Genomic DNA, 15,785 nt, shown 5'->3' on the forward strand with positions numbered 1-15,785 from the left:
CAAAATTGAGGAAGAGATGTGGCTTCTGGGGGTTTGTGAAGAGAGTTGATCAGAGATTGCTCCTTGGCTGAGTTGCTGTCTGCATAGGCTGTTAACAATTGTTTCTCTGGCAGCAGATCTTGTTCATCAGGATTGCATCATTTCTGGGAGAATGGCCAAGGTCCACAGCCTCAGTACAAAGACTGTCTGAAGCATATGAGGCCTGTTCTCTTTCTAAAGCGGCACTCCTCTTCCTGCCAGTCCTCTTCACAGGATTACTGAAGCAGACTTGTTCTGAATTTCTTTCATTGGATTGGCTGTTTATTGGACTCTTGTCTCCCAGCTGCTTCCGGCTCACCTGGCTGATGCAATTTCTTTTTCTGAAATCTCTGTTGGAATTGTTCTGAAAACACTTTTTGTGTGTCTGTTCTGAGAGTGACCAGATAGATCACACGGGTCTTGTGCTTTCAGCAAGTCATATAGAGAAGAGACTGTCAGAATGACACAGAGACTATTGACCATTTCTGAACCCAGTTAAAAAGATGGGTAATTATAAAACATTTCTGGCATCTTCTAATTAACAGTATTTTCTCCAGAAACTGTGTATGTATGTAAATGGTGACTTCTCAAAAAAGTACTTAGTACTGGGAGAGTGGTTGGTTCTGCTTCTGAATCCAAGAACTTACTACTGTTCCTGTGGATTCTGATGACTTGTTCTGGAAATAGTCAAATTGATATGAAATTGAAATTCTGGTGCATTCATTTTCCCCCTACTGTATATTCATATATTTAGTTCCCTTTTTCCTCCTGTCGTTTCTTATCCTTTCTTTGTTTTTGCTAAAGGAGTCCACTTCTTTATTTTTTCTTTCTTTTACTATTACCTTCATACCTTTTATGTGTGCTCTTTTAAAATTGTTTTTAAAGAATAGTTAATTTTCCAATTTTTTATAAATAAAATATTGATATAAAAGTATATTTCCTGTCTTGCTTCGTAACTGGAATCCCACAAACAGCTCTTTTCACATACATAGTTACATTAACATTTTAGGTATATATTAACACATACATAGAGAGATTAACATTATTTTGGCTAATGTTAAATTTGACTTTGCTGCCTAAAATTACCTATTGTCCTTTACTTGTTGGAGGGTAGAAAGTTATTTAAGGCCTTATTTTTCCCCATGTTTTCATTATGAAGTTTACCACACATAGAATTGACTCCCTTTTGTCAGTCTTTTTTTATAGCAGGAAAGAGGATAGGTGGGATGGAGGGGATGGGCATAATATGAACTTTAATAGGTGATAGTAGAGAGTAAATTTGACATTTGATTGAAGAAAGCCCCTGGATTTTGGGAGGGGGTCAGTACAGAAGAAGCATCTCCTAGGAAAGAGAAAAAAGAATCTCTTGGGAAATGGGAGAGAATTCTCATTTGAAGAAAAGAGGATTACTGAATGACATCATATTTTCCATTTCTTAAGTCTTTAATAAAGATAATTTCCTTTTCCATTATTTAGGTTCTGGCTTTACAGGGAAATAGGATATATCGGTTAAAGGACAAAAATATAGAGTAAATGAAACATAGGATGGTTAACAAGCCAGTGTGTAGAAATGAAACACAAAATTACCGTTAAAATATTCTATATAATTCTGTTCTTTGTGTCTATCAATGTTACTTCTTTCTGTACTAATCTGTGTCCCAACTTTTTCTAGGTCTTCAGAGTTACTGGCAGATAATTTTGGGGGACTTCATATTCGGAGGTCTATAAAAAGGTGACTGAGTCAAATAAATCCTTTAAATTTGTTTTAATTTTTATATTGTAATGAATGCTACAATTATATGTTGATCATTGTGATTATAATTCATTCAGCAAACATTCTCAGAACACTTTCTGTGTGCCAGGCACCATTGAGAACATTGAAACTACAACAGAGGCTAAAACACAAAAATCTTGTCCTCATAGAGTTTATAGGAAGAGACAGAAAAATTAACAGGTAAAAGGTATCTTGAAATTGTTCTACCTAGAGACAGATTTAACTTTTCACTCTAAGACACCTTTCCAAATCGTGTGATAGGTTAATGACTGTTATACTGCTAAGCTTTGTAAACTATACTGAGAGTCTGTTGTCTTGGCTTATAAAACTAGAGTAATTAAAATAAAATATTGCATATAGATGATCTGTTAAAATGACTTTAGTTATTATTTTAAGAGCTACATTTTGCAGAGTATTATTTAGGGAAGGAACAACTGTCAGGGTTATATGAGCAATTTGGTTTTGTTAACATGTTTTGAATTAGGAAGGCTGATATTGTTAAAGCATTATTTAGAACACGATGGACATGCTATATAATGGTTGTCTTTATCAGGATGGGTCATGTAAAAGTAGACAAGAGGAAGATGGAGGAATTCATGAAAGAGAAGTTCATAGTTAACTAGTTAATATTTCTTAAATTTATCAAGTATACAAATTAACTGGGTTGAGATTTCAATAAAGAATATGTTAATTATTTACTCATTCATTAAGGAAATATTATCAAGTAATTTTCCCATTGTTTCCTTTTAGCATATCTTTTAAAAATGGCTTGCAAAGATAACTGTCAGCTTAAGTTTTATAAGTTGTCTTTCTTCTAGCAGCCTACTTTTTTTTTATGAGCATACAATAGTAATGGCTATGACAAAGGCTTTTTAATGGTATTGAATAACTTTTTCTGTCCTTTACTGAAATTGTAACACATGATTGAGATTCCTATATTGGTTAGGGGAGGCATGATCATTATAAGATTCTGCTCTGATTATCAAGCCATGCAGCTTCTGGGCTTTTTGGTTTTGTTTGTGTTTTTCTCTTTGGTTCAAGTTATAGAGTGACACTGAAATTAGAGGAAGAGTTGTGACCAACAATCCCCAATATTTAACTATATTTTGAGCTTATTAAGTTATAAATATTCTCTCTTTTGTTATTTGTAGATTTTATTTCAATTTCCCAGAGGCTTGGAGGATGTACTGCCTAAATCTGTTTTGATATACTGTTAAGGAAAGGAAACATTTATGTGTACGACAGGCCTAAGGAGTTAGGTTAATCACTTCTCTTTTATAAACTGAAAAGAAACAACAGGAAAATTTGCCTTTTTCATTTCAGTCCCAAGTCTAGCAATATGTCCCCTTCACTTGTATAGGAACCGGTGTCTGGCCTTCCCTCAGATTTGGAAAGTCCTAGATCTTGATGAGATCCAGCTCTTTAAAAATGTAGGTGCCAGGGAGGACTGCTTAGCATATAGCTGTTTATAGTATTCTAAAATAACAACGCAAAAGATTAATATTATCTTAATGTGTTCTTAAAAATCTTGGCCTCATTCACTGCTCACAATTTGTTTTCTTATCCATATTAATTTGCTTCATATATCAAAAAAGATTCAGGTATCTCAGATGGTCTACCATTTAAATTTTGCCATTTTTCCCTGGATTGAGTTAGTATCATATACTTTTCATTGCATTAAATTTTCTTTAATATAAATGTTTGATTTTTCTTCTTATTTGTCTTACCATGAATCAGTAGATCAGTCATGAGATATTTTTGTAGTCTCTTTGCAAAAGTCTTTATTAACCTGGGTCTTTAACATTCACACTGACTTTCTTCCCTCCTACATAAAACACTTCTTGTTTCATTCCTTTAATGGTTTAATACAAAACCACTAATGTGAAATCAAACAGAGTACACTTTTTACCCCCTTTGTACCATACCTCCAAATTTCTTAATGTGCTTTTTTTTTTTTTTTTTTTAAGATTTTATTTTTCAAGTAATCTCTACACCCAGCGTGGGGCTCAGACTTAAAATGGGAAATCGAGAGTCATGTACCCTACCAACTGAGCTAGCCAGCTAGGAGCACCTCAGTCTTAATGTACTTTTGACGTTTTACAGTTTAGTAGTTTGTGAGTCTTTTGTGTTCCCAAATTCCACTGGTTATGGTCAGCAACTCAAGGTATCCTGTCTCCTTTTCCATAGAAAATTTTCTCATCTTTATCATGAAACTATACTCTTTATGGTGTATGTTTTTGTTTTTTTCATTTTATTTTATTTTTTTTAATTTATTTATTTTGAGAGAGGGAGAGTATCCCAAGAGGCTCTGGTAGCGCAGAGCCCGACGTAGGGCTTGAAGTCATGAGTGGTGAGATCATGACTTGAGCCAAAGCCAAGAGTCAGATGTTTAATCGACTGAGCCACCCAGGCGTCTGTTTTTATTTAAACCTAGTAGTGAAAGCCTAACAAATACAGTTAAGGTAGTTGCATCTTCTCCCAAAATTACAATTAAAATAAAATGGTTTCAAAGAAGAAAAAGAGGGGCACGTGAGTGGCTCAGTTAAGTGTCCAGTTCTTGGTTTCTGCTCAGGTCATGATCTCATGGTTTATGAGTTTGAGCCCTGCAGCGGACTTCATGCTGACAGTGCAGAGCCTGCTTGAGATTCTCTCCTCTCTCCCTCTCTCTCTGCCCCTCCCCCGCTCACTGTCTGTCTCTGTCTCTGTCTGTCTCTCTCAAATAAACTTTAAAAAAAAAAAAGGAAAAGAATGTAATGTGACACAAGAAAGCAATAAGAACAGCTGTATCCAATCAAATAAAAACAGATCTCTTTTATCACACTTTATCTGGAATAAATAACATTGTTGGCTGCTGGTAAAACTGCATTTATTTGTGGCCCGGGGGGGGGGGGGGCTTTAATTTTAAATATTAAAAATATTTAATTTTTCTTTCTTTCTTTTTTTTTAAGTAATCTCTACACCCAGTATGGGACTTGAACTCATGACCCTGAGATCAAGAGTAGCATGCTATACCAGCTGAGCCGGCCAAGCACCCCTAAATGAAGATCTTTAATTGTTAAAGAATTTAGTTAAACTTTGATATTTCTATTTACCTACATTAGAACTTACTATGTAATAGGTGTTAGGCTGCCAGAAAATTTTGTTTGATGAGCAGTTGTAGAATGGTGGAAATGTACTTATACTAGTAAGCAAGGCAGACCATTACTTTCCCTTTTGCTAAAAAGCAAAGAAAAATAATAATAAAGATATGAAAAGTTAGCATAACTTTGGCTACCTCATTTTGTAGAACATTAATGTAGTACACAATAAAATAGGACAATGTATAGACCCTTTGCTGTACTTGTTTTATTTATATTTGCCCCTTAAAAGACTTATTTTAAAAATGGAAAAATATTCTGTAGCATTTAGAATACATTTAAAGAACTATCAGGTTACTAGATATTTTCTTTTTCTCTGGCAGGATTCCTCATGTCCATAACATGTTGGTTAAGGCTGTGCAGCTCACCCCCACTCTCAGAGTGGCCAGTCTCCATTAATTGGACCCCGTGATTTCCACTCTCTTGCTGTATTGGACGTCATGAGCATTGCAATCCCTCTGGGAGTCACCACACCAGATACATCCTACTCAGATATGGCTGCTGGATCAGAGTAAGTGCTACTTTCTAGGTAGTAGGTACATTACCAATTTGTGTGGAGATAACTTTCTTATGGGCATCTAATAATCAATATTTTCTAAACCCAAGCCTAGCCCACTGTAAATGACATTGGACCTTTCCCTTTTCGCCCATAGAAGCTGGAGGAAAAAAAAAGAGTTAGAAAGGGGAGGAAAAGAATGGGGTGGGGGTGGATTTCTTAGTAAATAATATCATTGAATTAAATTTGCAAAGTAGTGCTTACATTTTCATTGGTTTTGACGGGTTGGGAAGATTGAAATAAAGTAGGTGTCACTGCCTGCTTCTGTAGAATTAATGATTATTCTGATGGAGATAAGGAGTTCTCTCCAACTGATTTTCCTTGAAGGCCTCTTCCTATGTACTTCTCACTGTTCTAGAGTAAAGGGGCTAAAACCTTATATGGGCAGGTTACTTAGAACTTCTGATATTTGGGGTAGAAAACGTGGAAAGCAGTGTCATCTGTTTTTTTATATAATATTCATTGCCTAGAAAGAGGACCTTCAAAATCAGTGGTACCAAACTTTTTTTTCAGCTAAGAGCAGCTTTAGGAATTCAGAATTTGTCGAAAAGCCCAATCCCTAAAATAGACTCTCAATTCTTGAAGAATTTAAATACCAAATGGCAATGAAGGTAGGCCTTCATTATAAAACTTTATATATTATTCAGTTTAAAAATTTTTAGCTTTTTGTATCCCTTCTCTTTTAAGTTGTCCAAGATTCCCCCTGCTCACAGATTCCCCCTCTTGTCCTTTTACCTCCCTTGTACCCAATCTTCCTTGCTTACAGAAAGGAAGTGGAAGCCCCCTACCTTTCAAGACGAAGTGGCACTACACCAGGATGTGAAAGTCCAGCGAAAGAGACCCAAGGGGCCTAGGGGGCAGCACACCCCCAGAAGCCAAGTCTATTCCAGGCAGTACCAGGGATTAGGGTCTGGGCTGGAAAAATCCTGGTGTTTTGAATATGTTCAGGTCCAGTTCAGACTCTTGATCCCACAGCCACTTCTTGAGTGAGGTGGGTGTTGCTCTAATTCCCCTGTTTCTCTTGCCATTTTCATAGTCCCTGGGGATTCTTCCCCCTTCCACAAAGCAAAGCAACTGTACCAGAGCTCTGGGTTCAACTGCATCCCTGATTAATAGTGGTTTTCTTCCTTAAAACTGAGAATATAGTAAAGAGCATGTACATTTCTTCACAAAGCCACCTAGGATTACTTAACTGTTTATTGTCTTCCTTAAAGAGGAAGACTTAATATGAACCTACCCTAAGAAGCAATATATTATATTCTGGGGTAGTCTAGAACTGAAGAATTTTGGCCTTGTTCCCATATAAAAAGGAAGGTGGAGGAGGGTGGGGGGTGGGAAGGGTGGAACTGTGTTCCCTCCAGGGCTTTTTTTCCTGTTTCGTTTTGTTTTTATCTTTTTGCATGCAAAGAGATTCAGTTATGCCAGTAGCTAGACTTCCAAGTTTACAAGTACTATTTCCCAAATTAAGTACTGAAAAATCTTGCTGCATTAGGAACCATAACTGTATAGTGTTCATGAATTTTTGTAAAGTCATTTACTACCTCCTATATGGATTGACTAACCACACAGGTAGACAGCATTAACATTGGTGAGAAATTTCAAGAGAGATTAAATCAAATTAATGTGATCAACCCCAAATTAAATTAATTTGGGATTCGTAGAAAAAGACCTAAAGCAATTATTCTTAAAACTGGTGTTTTTCCCAAAGTACAGAGATGACCACCCATAAATGCTGCTGGGTAGTCCAGAAGTAATTGCAGACTTAGGGCCTAAAAATTTGACTGCAAGGTTTCTATTTCCTGAAGCATTTTCATTGTAATTTCTTGACAGATTTCTGATACTGTTGTCATGACTTATTACAGTTACTCATTTAGTATTTCTACAAGATAATGTCAACAATTTGCTTATGTACCATTCTGTTACATTTTAGATGATATTTCTTAATGTTTCACCATGCATGTTCCACTCTTCCTGCATATTTCACTGTTCTGGGCACTCTAAGATTAAAATTAAACTTGGTATGAAAGGCAACATACTCCACTAAGTAAAAGACGTAGATCTTACCTCATGGGATTTTAAATCTGATAACAACAGTATACATCATGCATTTTTCATGTATTTGTAGGAGAACCTCTAGATGTAACAATAGAAGCAAGGATTTTTCTGAATTTACAATTATGCCATAAATGGATTTCAGACATTTTCCAAGAGGTAGCATTATAGCAGCAGGTGGCATGTTGTACTTAAAACACAGTCAACTCAGTATCTGTTGTAAACATGGCTTCTGTGTATGTGCCCAACTCTCATAGCAATTCAAACATAGAGGAAGAAAGGCAGTAATACATTTGCATAAAATGGTTGGCTAATAAGGAAACGCAATCCTAACACTACAGGTTTTTACTCCATATTTTAAAACATAGATAAGAGCTGATATATATATATATATATATATATATATATATGTGTGTGTGTGTGTGTGTGTATGTGTATATGTGTGTATATATATATATATTATATCAAGGAATATCCTAGGAAATCGTATAGTTACCTGTCAACATGTAACTGATTAATAACCACTATGGAAATTGTAGTTTCCTCATCAAAAGATGAGCTTAAATTTTAATATTTTGCACGCATAGCAACAGATTAAATGCTGTGCTCTACTAGGAAGTATTGTCCAGTGGGATGGCCTTTTAACCTCCACAATATACATTTTATTTTTATTCCCTAGACTTGCACATGAAGTGCATATGTTCATATTTACCCAGTTGGGAGATGGGTAAGATACAACCAACATAGCTCCATCTCCATGGCCATCTTTTATTTCATGCCACATTCCTTTTTCCTGTCCAGAAAAACTCCATTTCTAATAAACGGCTGCCATGTTTCACCCCATGTGTTCAGTGGTACAAAATCTCTTCTACAAAATATGTACAGTTCTTTGGAATACTTGTTTATCTAGTGAATTAACAATGTTGTAGAAAGTTATTACTTTCTCTTAACTGTCCATCATAGAAACTAAATTCTACCTTCATTTTATTAATGCTTGTTTGCCTTCAGTTTCATTTAGGAAACCCCACCTGTTTCCTAATACTCAGAGCTGATTGCCTCTCAGTGAGCCATGTCAGATCATCTTTTCTCAAGAATACTGACCTGCATTCTTGATGTACCCCCCCACCCCAGTTCCCATCTTGCAGACACTCTTAAAGAATAAAATGCATGCACTTCACTAACAGAATACTTTCCTATGTCTAAAGTTCTTCTTCACCTAGAAATTACCTTTGCTGTTATTAATAAGATCCCTTCTCACAGTTTTGGAGCATATAACTGGGTGAGTTGGATATATCTCAGAATTTTCTTTTATCCCTCACTTCTCAGCTGACATTGCACCACATTGAACTGCGCACACTTTATTCCTGCCAAGTACGGTGTATTGTATACTTCAAGCAGGATAAATGTATGTTTCTTAAAGCAAACTATGCATTATTTGATTCCTTAAAAGACCCTTTGATCTCTAAGGCTGAGTTACTACGTGTCCTTGGAGTTTCTGATTTGTGAATCTCTGTTCTAGTTAACTTAAATGACAAATAATCCATTATTGAGTTCAAAGTTATATGATCATATTCCTTAATTATCTTTCTCAAGATTCCCTAAAATCTAACCAGGTAACAGAGTTACAAGTTCTTTTTTTACCAAAACTTCTATTTTGTCCTTTGTTACCTATGCCTTTTTATTATCAAGTAAAGGCTTACATTAAATTTCTAAATTTGAACACATTTATAATTATTTTATATTAATAATTTATACTTGAGCACTTTGCTTTCGACTCATTGAGGGTACAAAAAGATTTTAAGCCAAGTTTTTCAATAAGCCTGGTTACTTAAGTTTTTAAAAATAGAATGTTATCCTGGTTTACCACACCAGTTAAACATAGTGGAAAGAGTACAGGATTTGGAGTTAGACATTGTTTCAAATTCTGGCTCTGTCAGTGTGTGACCTTGGTGAAGTCACATAATCTCACCACCTCAACTTCTGTAAAAATGGGGTGCTATTTACCATGTTTACTAGTTGCAGAGTAAATGAATTAATGTACATCAAAGCACCTAGAAAATAATGGGTGATTCAGAATGGTAGCCACTACTACTCTTACTGTTTGTCAGTAGACAATAACTTCTGAGTACAGTTCTGATTATTTTGAAGTTCTGTGGTATTACCATGCAGCTGTTAAGTAATTGTGTCCTTGATATGCTTGCATGTCATTGGTGGATGAGAAATTATTACTCTAATATTTGAAAGGTGTTTGGGGGTTCATCAAGATGAGAGGTATGATAAATATAAGATGCCGTTGTTTTTACCTGTACTTTCTTCAGGGTATCCTGTCTTGGTAGTGAATGGAAGAGGGCCTGGTCCCTGGGGCAGTGCAGAAGGCACTTTCATCATCTCACTCACTGCAAATGTCATGTGAGGTTTCATGGAAGTATTAAGAGATCCAATTAAGAAGAATAGTTCTGAGTCTAAACCAGCCCAGAGTGGCTTCTCTAGGGGAAACTCCCTGCTCAGCTGGTACGTTTGTGTTTGTCATTAGGGACACCTTGTATTCCAGGTGCCTGCCTTGAGACATCTGCCTGTACTGGCTTCATGTTACACACAAATCCACATTTAATAACACTCCTGTTATTTATAGGCTTAGTTATGTTAATCAGATTGTTTCACTGAGTTCCTTCTCTTATTCTAGTGGCTGGTGGTTGTGGAAAGTGGAGGGGTTAGAATGGGAAGTTAAAGTCTTAGTTTAAGGGAAGATTAGGTGTTATGCTATCATGCGTTGCTTTTCGCCTTTGTGCAGCCCTGAATCTGTGGAGGCTAGTCCAGCAGTTAATGAGAAGAGCGTGTATTCCACTCATAATTATGGGACCACTCAGAGGCATGGGTGTCGAGGACTGCCTTATGCTGTGAGTATGCATTTGTTTCTCTCCAGAGCAGTGATCTTCCTGGAGTGTAATCCATTCTTATACATTGTGACTTTCTTGAAATGTTTATATGCAGCATGACGAAGTTGCCCCTTTTGCACTTCCCTGCCTCCAGCGGACGTCTAGCCCTGCATCATTGTTCTTGTTTTTATGTCCCAGTTGACCTTGGCATTTTGTTTTATCACTTTCCTGGTTGAAGCCAAAAAACAAAGGGTACTACTTTCTTCTTTCTTTCCATATGTACCATACTTTAGGGGAGAGAGGGGCCAGTGTTTGGACACTGTTGATTTAAAAAATCTTATTTTCAGGATCATAATTACGGAGCCCCTCCTCCTCCGACACCTCCTGCTTCTCCCCCTGTCCAGACGATCATCCCTCGTTCTGACCTGAATGGCCTGCCGTCGCCCGTAGAGGAACGCTGTGGAGACAGCCCGAACTCTGAAGGAGAGACTGTTCCTACCTGGTGTCCTTGTGGTCTTTCTCAGGATGGCTTCCTTCTCAACTGTGACAAGTGCAGGTAAGATCATGCTCCATCTCAATTCAAGCCTGGGTTGCTGGGATTAGGGTTTCTTTTTAGTAGGGAAAAGCTCAAAGTATTCTTTCTTGTGTTTGTTAATGTAGATGATTCCTTAATGCTCCTTGGCTCGAATTCTCTGCACTAGGTGAGAATTGCTGACAACAAGGAATGAGAGATTGATGTTAAAGCTATTGAATTTGATATGAAATTTAATGTCCTGGAAACATTTGGTAGGTGGGAGGAAGGGGGTAGTATACACAGAGACACGTCTCCCATGTGTGCAATGATGTGCGGCATGCTGTTGGAAGGACTACTTTAAGTTTATTTTCCCTCTTTAGGGGAATGAGCAGGGGGAAGGTTATTAGACTTCATCGGCGGAAGCAGGACAACATATCAGGTGAGCTGAAAATGGGTTGGGCCCGCATTTTGACAGATAAATATTTTGCAATTTACATAATCATCTCAAGAACTCCTGTAAGTTCCCATGGTCCCAACTCTTCATGAAAAGAGAAAGCTGTTCTCTCACAAACACTGTGTACTTCTCTTGTGAATTAATATACCCAAAAACAACATTTTAGCCCCGAAGCAATCAAAATATGTCATGTGAGCACACATAACAAATAAAATAACGAGATCCTTTTTCTGTTTACATATTGAGGCGATGAAGCTTGGGGACTCAGTACAAGGGAAAAAGTGTATGTGATGTAGAACAGGGTTTCTATGCTTGATGCCAGTGGTATAGAAAGAATCTTGATTTCATAAGGAAGGTGGGTATTTATGTTCTAAAGATGACACAGTTAATAGAAGTTATGACTTCCTGGATATGGGGTAGAGATAAAAGAATAAGCTGCTTTTAATGCACTTTTGAGTTTGCACAACGTAAAAACTATGAAATAACTTTTTTTCAGGTGGGGATAGCAGTGCAACAGAAAGCTGGGATGAGGAGCTTTCTCCTTCCACTGTGTTGTACACAGCAACACAGCACACACCTACAAGCATCACCTTAACTGTTAGAAGAACCAAACCCAAGAAGCGGAAGAAGAGTCCAGAAAAGGGTCGTGCAGCAGCAAAGACGAAGAAAATCAAGGTATGGAGAGTAAAAGTATCTTAAATAGAAATATGTCTGATATAGTTCAAATTCTGGACCAAGAAGGCACCAAAATTCTTTTAAGAAGTTTGATCCAGATGTTTGAAGGGCCACTTTTGCTCTACTTGGCAAAAATCGGCTAATCTGTGTTGTGAATATGTAGACCAACCTCTCTTCTGCCACTCCATACCATCACAACTGGCACAAAGTTTCTTCTCCAAACCCCATCCCAGGTATGAAATCCCAGCCCCGCCTGGCCAAGCCCATAGGTACCGTAACCTCCGGTCTAGGCTTCCGCTGTCCTTCAGTATCTCCCCACCTCCTCAGTCCCAAAATAGTCTGAAATTCTTGTCCCGGTACATGCCCACCTCATGTCATTGGGTTGATTGCTTTTTCCTTGTTTCAAAAAAGTGAGGAAACTTCTCTTGAATGGTTTAGGCTTCCTCAGTGTTGTGGTCACTTTCATGTATTCTCAACTAAAAAGTCTCCAGGAGAAACCTCTTCTGTTTTGTGTTCTTTCTTCCCCATCATGGCAACTTTGTTGCTCTTAGGTGACTTGCCCACCCCTTGTTAAGGGGATTGGTCTTTGTTTCCTTCTTAATTTCAAAACTGGTAAATCTGCAACCTTATGAAATGTTTTTATTTTTCTTTTAGTGACAGGAGTGCATATAGGATTTAAGTGATGCATGCTCTTCCCTGTTAATTACTTAGTTTCACAATGGAAAGTGTCAGAATTAGCCTCAAAGGTCACTGGCCTAGAGCTGCCCCTATTCTTGATAACAGTGTGGGGAATTCCACTGTGTTTATTACCTAGGGAAAAGGGGACAGACTAAAACATTAGTTCTTGCCTTAGTTTTAGTCTCAGATAGGTATAACTGTCATTCTTGGTACCAAGTTTTGTTTTGTTCTACTTGTTTTCCTCTTTGGGATAGGCATTTCGAGAGGGATCCCGGAAGTCCTTGCGGATGAAGGTAAGGGGTATTCTTCCCTGATGCTGTGTTTTACTTCACTGTGATCTTGCATTTTGGTCAGCTTCTTTCCTGACATTGATGGTCTGGGAATCTTGGACTCTGCTTTTTGTTAGTCTGTAATTGTTGACATTCAGTTTTCATAGAGCCTTTCTCCAAAGTAGGTTTTCTTGTTTCTGAAATATTTTCCCTTTCTATAATGAGCCTTCATTTACTGGTTTTTCATTAGCTGCTTTCCCGGTGGGCGGGGGGTGGGGGAAGTGACATTTTATCAAACAAAACGAGGCTGATGTGTTCTGTCGTTGTAATTGGCCTCAACCTCCAAACTGAGGTTTTTCTGGTGCTACGGGGTCTCTTGTACACCCACCCTAGCACCATTTGGACTTTAAGCAACGGTTGGAAGGATAAATTTCATCAGTTAGGAAAGTAGTATTATTGATAGGAATTACTCTTACTGGAATTACTTTTGAACTGTTTTGTCCCAGGCATACCTCCTTGATATAGAAGATGCAGGTTATGCTAGTGTGTTTCTTTTCTTCTTATCAAATGAAAGAGCTTATTTGGTGATACTGGATAATGGTTGGAGATATGAGAAATTACATGCAGTGGTACTGGGTAATAACAGTTTCCCCAAAGGATATTTGATTATACTGGTATTTTTCTTTACCTATGTGTATGTGAGAGGATAGCATAGCTCCCAACCCAGTTCATTACTTATGGCTTCATAACATTTACTTAGAATTAAGATCTAATTTAATTCTATAAGCATTTCTACCCCTAAATGTGTAAATGGTTAGAAGCAGAATCTTTCCTGTTGACAGTTATATGGCATAAACATTAAAATCTTTTAGTAAGGAAAATCTTCATTAGGATTAATACACATAAGTATCCATGGAGTACCAATATGACTGATGTTAATGAAGATCACAGGTGACACTTTATCTAAAATATGAAAGCTTCACCTTGCATATACCCATAAACAGACTTGTACATACCTGTAAAAGCACTGGGAAAGGACTTAGAGCCCACGAGCATCAAGAGTCCTGGGATGTTTTGGAACACAACTTACTCTTTTTTTTTGCTAGATCTGTCTCCTGTAAGAGGTCACATTTGCCTTCACTGCCCCTTTATTTTCGTCTCATTTGCTTAGAGAGGACCTTAAATAGACTTATGGGGCAGACATAGCCCTGATTCCAGCTGTTAAGCCCGTTTCTCTTTTATCAGCCAACTGCTGTAACTTGCCTCCAGATGTTCAAAACCTTTTGAAAGCTATTGACTGGCTGCCCGTGAAAACTACATATAAACCTCTACATGTAAATTGCTTGTATTTTCAAGATGTTGACAGTTCCATAGGCATTTTAAAATTAAAGTAATAAAAAAAATACTAGTTTATTTTGATTCTCATATCAGAATTCTAAGTTGGGTTACAAATTTGTACACAGAATTAATTATTAGAGCACCACCAAAGATGTGCATGAGAGACATAAGAATGGGAAGTATTCATCATATGGATTTCTAATCCCAAAATCAAGAGCTTGCCTACTGGAGACTACTCATAGCCACTAGGTGCCAGTAACACATATACCCAAGTGTGGTAATCAAAAATGACTTCAGATATTACTAAATGTCTCCTAGGGGAAAAATCACCTCTGCTCAAGAACTATGCTCTAAATCCACTGAGTTGGGGTTTCTAGTACCTAGAAGAATGGAACAGCAGAGTAGTCAGTGTTCTGTTAGTGAACAACAGCTAATAATGTGACAAAGGCTTCTAGTATAAATTAAGCGTAGTAAGTCATCAGTTGAGTGATCACGACTGAATGTTTAAACCTGGGAATACTGTTTGGGCCCCCCTAATCCCCAGTCTGATAAGCACCCTTACATCTCAGGTTTTGTACTTTTCTTTTGCTTAGCTGCTCCTGATACTTCAGGTGATACTGTGTTCTCAGTGTGTTGGCCTCAGGTGTTTCTTAGATCCCTTTGTTTATTGTTCATTCTTTTGGACTGTGGTGAGAAGGGTAGTGAAAGTGTTAATTTTTTCTTTTCATTCCCCTGTTCCTTGGGAAAAGGACGATAGACAATAGTTCATCAAAAACAGTGACACAAAAGTGAAAGAAAGCAATTGTTAAAATAGATATAAATGTTTTCTGTGTCATTCATGGAAAGTATATTTAATTTTCTTATGCCCATATTTGCAACTTTAGTTTGGACATGGATTTGCAAGTAGCTTTGGCCCTATGGTATCTTTTCCTTCTAGTCATCACTGGTATGACATCATCACTATCAGTGTGTTGTTTGTTTTCTGATGACACCATGGAGGAGAATATGTGTCATACTTAAGCTGTGTCTCTGTATCTCAAATGTAAAAACTGTTTAGGATAATGTTGTAGATAAATAATTTTTTCTCAGAATTGTCACCATAGAGAGCAGCGTTTTTCCTAGAGAAGTATCCCACAGTACCTCTCAGCATTTTCTACACTCCGTCTACCCACTCCCCTGCCCCCACCTCTGTTCTTCAGACTGCAGCTGTTGAAACTGTCAGAGTTTGAGTGCTAGAAAGATACATTCCAAAATGATAACTTTGTCTCTGGGAAATGAGATTATGGGTTATTTATTTGTCTCTGGGAAGTGAGATTATGGGTTATTTATTTGGGTCACAGGTATTTTTAGACCTATCGTGTATTTAATTGTATCATGAAAATAATAAGTCACAAAAAACAAACATTCTCCTGGAGAGAAGTGAAATACCAGTTTAGGCTGGTAC

At 37.3% G+C, this 15,785-nt stretch overlaps 1 protein-coding gene across 17 annotated transcripts in view; it reads left to right on the forward strand.

Annotated features, from left to right (window-relative positions):
* The window catches only part of SETD5 (SET domain containing 5), a 79,781-nt gene that overhangs the window by 29,668 nt on the left and 34,328 nt on the right, over positions 1-15,785 (forward strand). For 4 of the 17 annotated variants that reach the window (XM_047830468.1, XM_047830533.1, XM_047830512.1 and 1 more), the window contains exons 2-10: positions 1,691-1,750; positions 5,253-5,440; positions 6,252-6,476; positions 9,856-10,048; positions 10,329-10,434; positions 10,761-10,969; positions 11,308-11,366; positions 11,878-12,056; positions 12,989-13,027. In XM_047830468.1, the coding sequence (XP_047686424.1) occupies positions 9,957-10,048; positions 10,329-10,434; positions 10,761-10,969; positions 11,308-11,366; positions 11,878-12,056; positions 12,989-13,027 (684 nt within the window). In that variant the 5' untranslated portion in view covers positions 1,691-1,750; positions 5,253-5,440; positions 6,252-6,476; positions 9,856-9,956. Of the gene's footprint in view, positions 1-1,690; positions 1,751-5,252; positions 5,441-5,998; positions 6,097-6,251; positions 6,477-6,849; positions 10,049-10,328; positions 10,435-10,528; positions 10,666-10,760; positions 10,970-11,073; positions 11,115-11,307; positions 11,367-11,877; positions 12,057-12,988; positions 13,028-15,785 lie in introns of those variants that run through there. The other 13 variants (XM_047830477.1, XM_047830542.1, XM_047830582.1 and 10 more) reach the window with 13 other exon arrangements.

Source organism: Prionailurus viverrinus, chromosome A2 (assembly GCF_022837055.1).
Source record: "Prionailurus viverrinus isolate Anna chromosome A2, UM_Priviv_1.0, whole genome shotgun sequence".
Classification (NCBI taxonomy): Eukaryota; Metazoa; Chordata; class Mammalia; order Carnivora; family Felidae; genus Prionailurus; species Prionailurus viverrinus.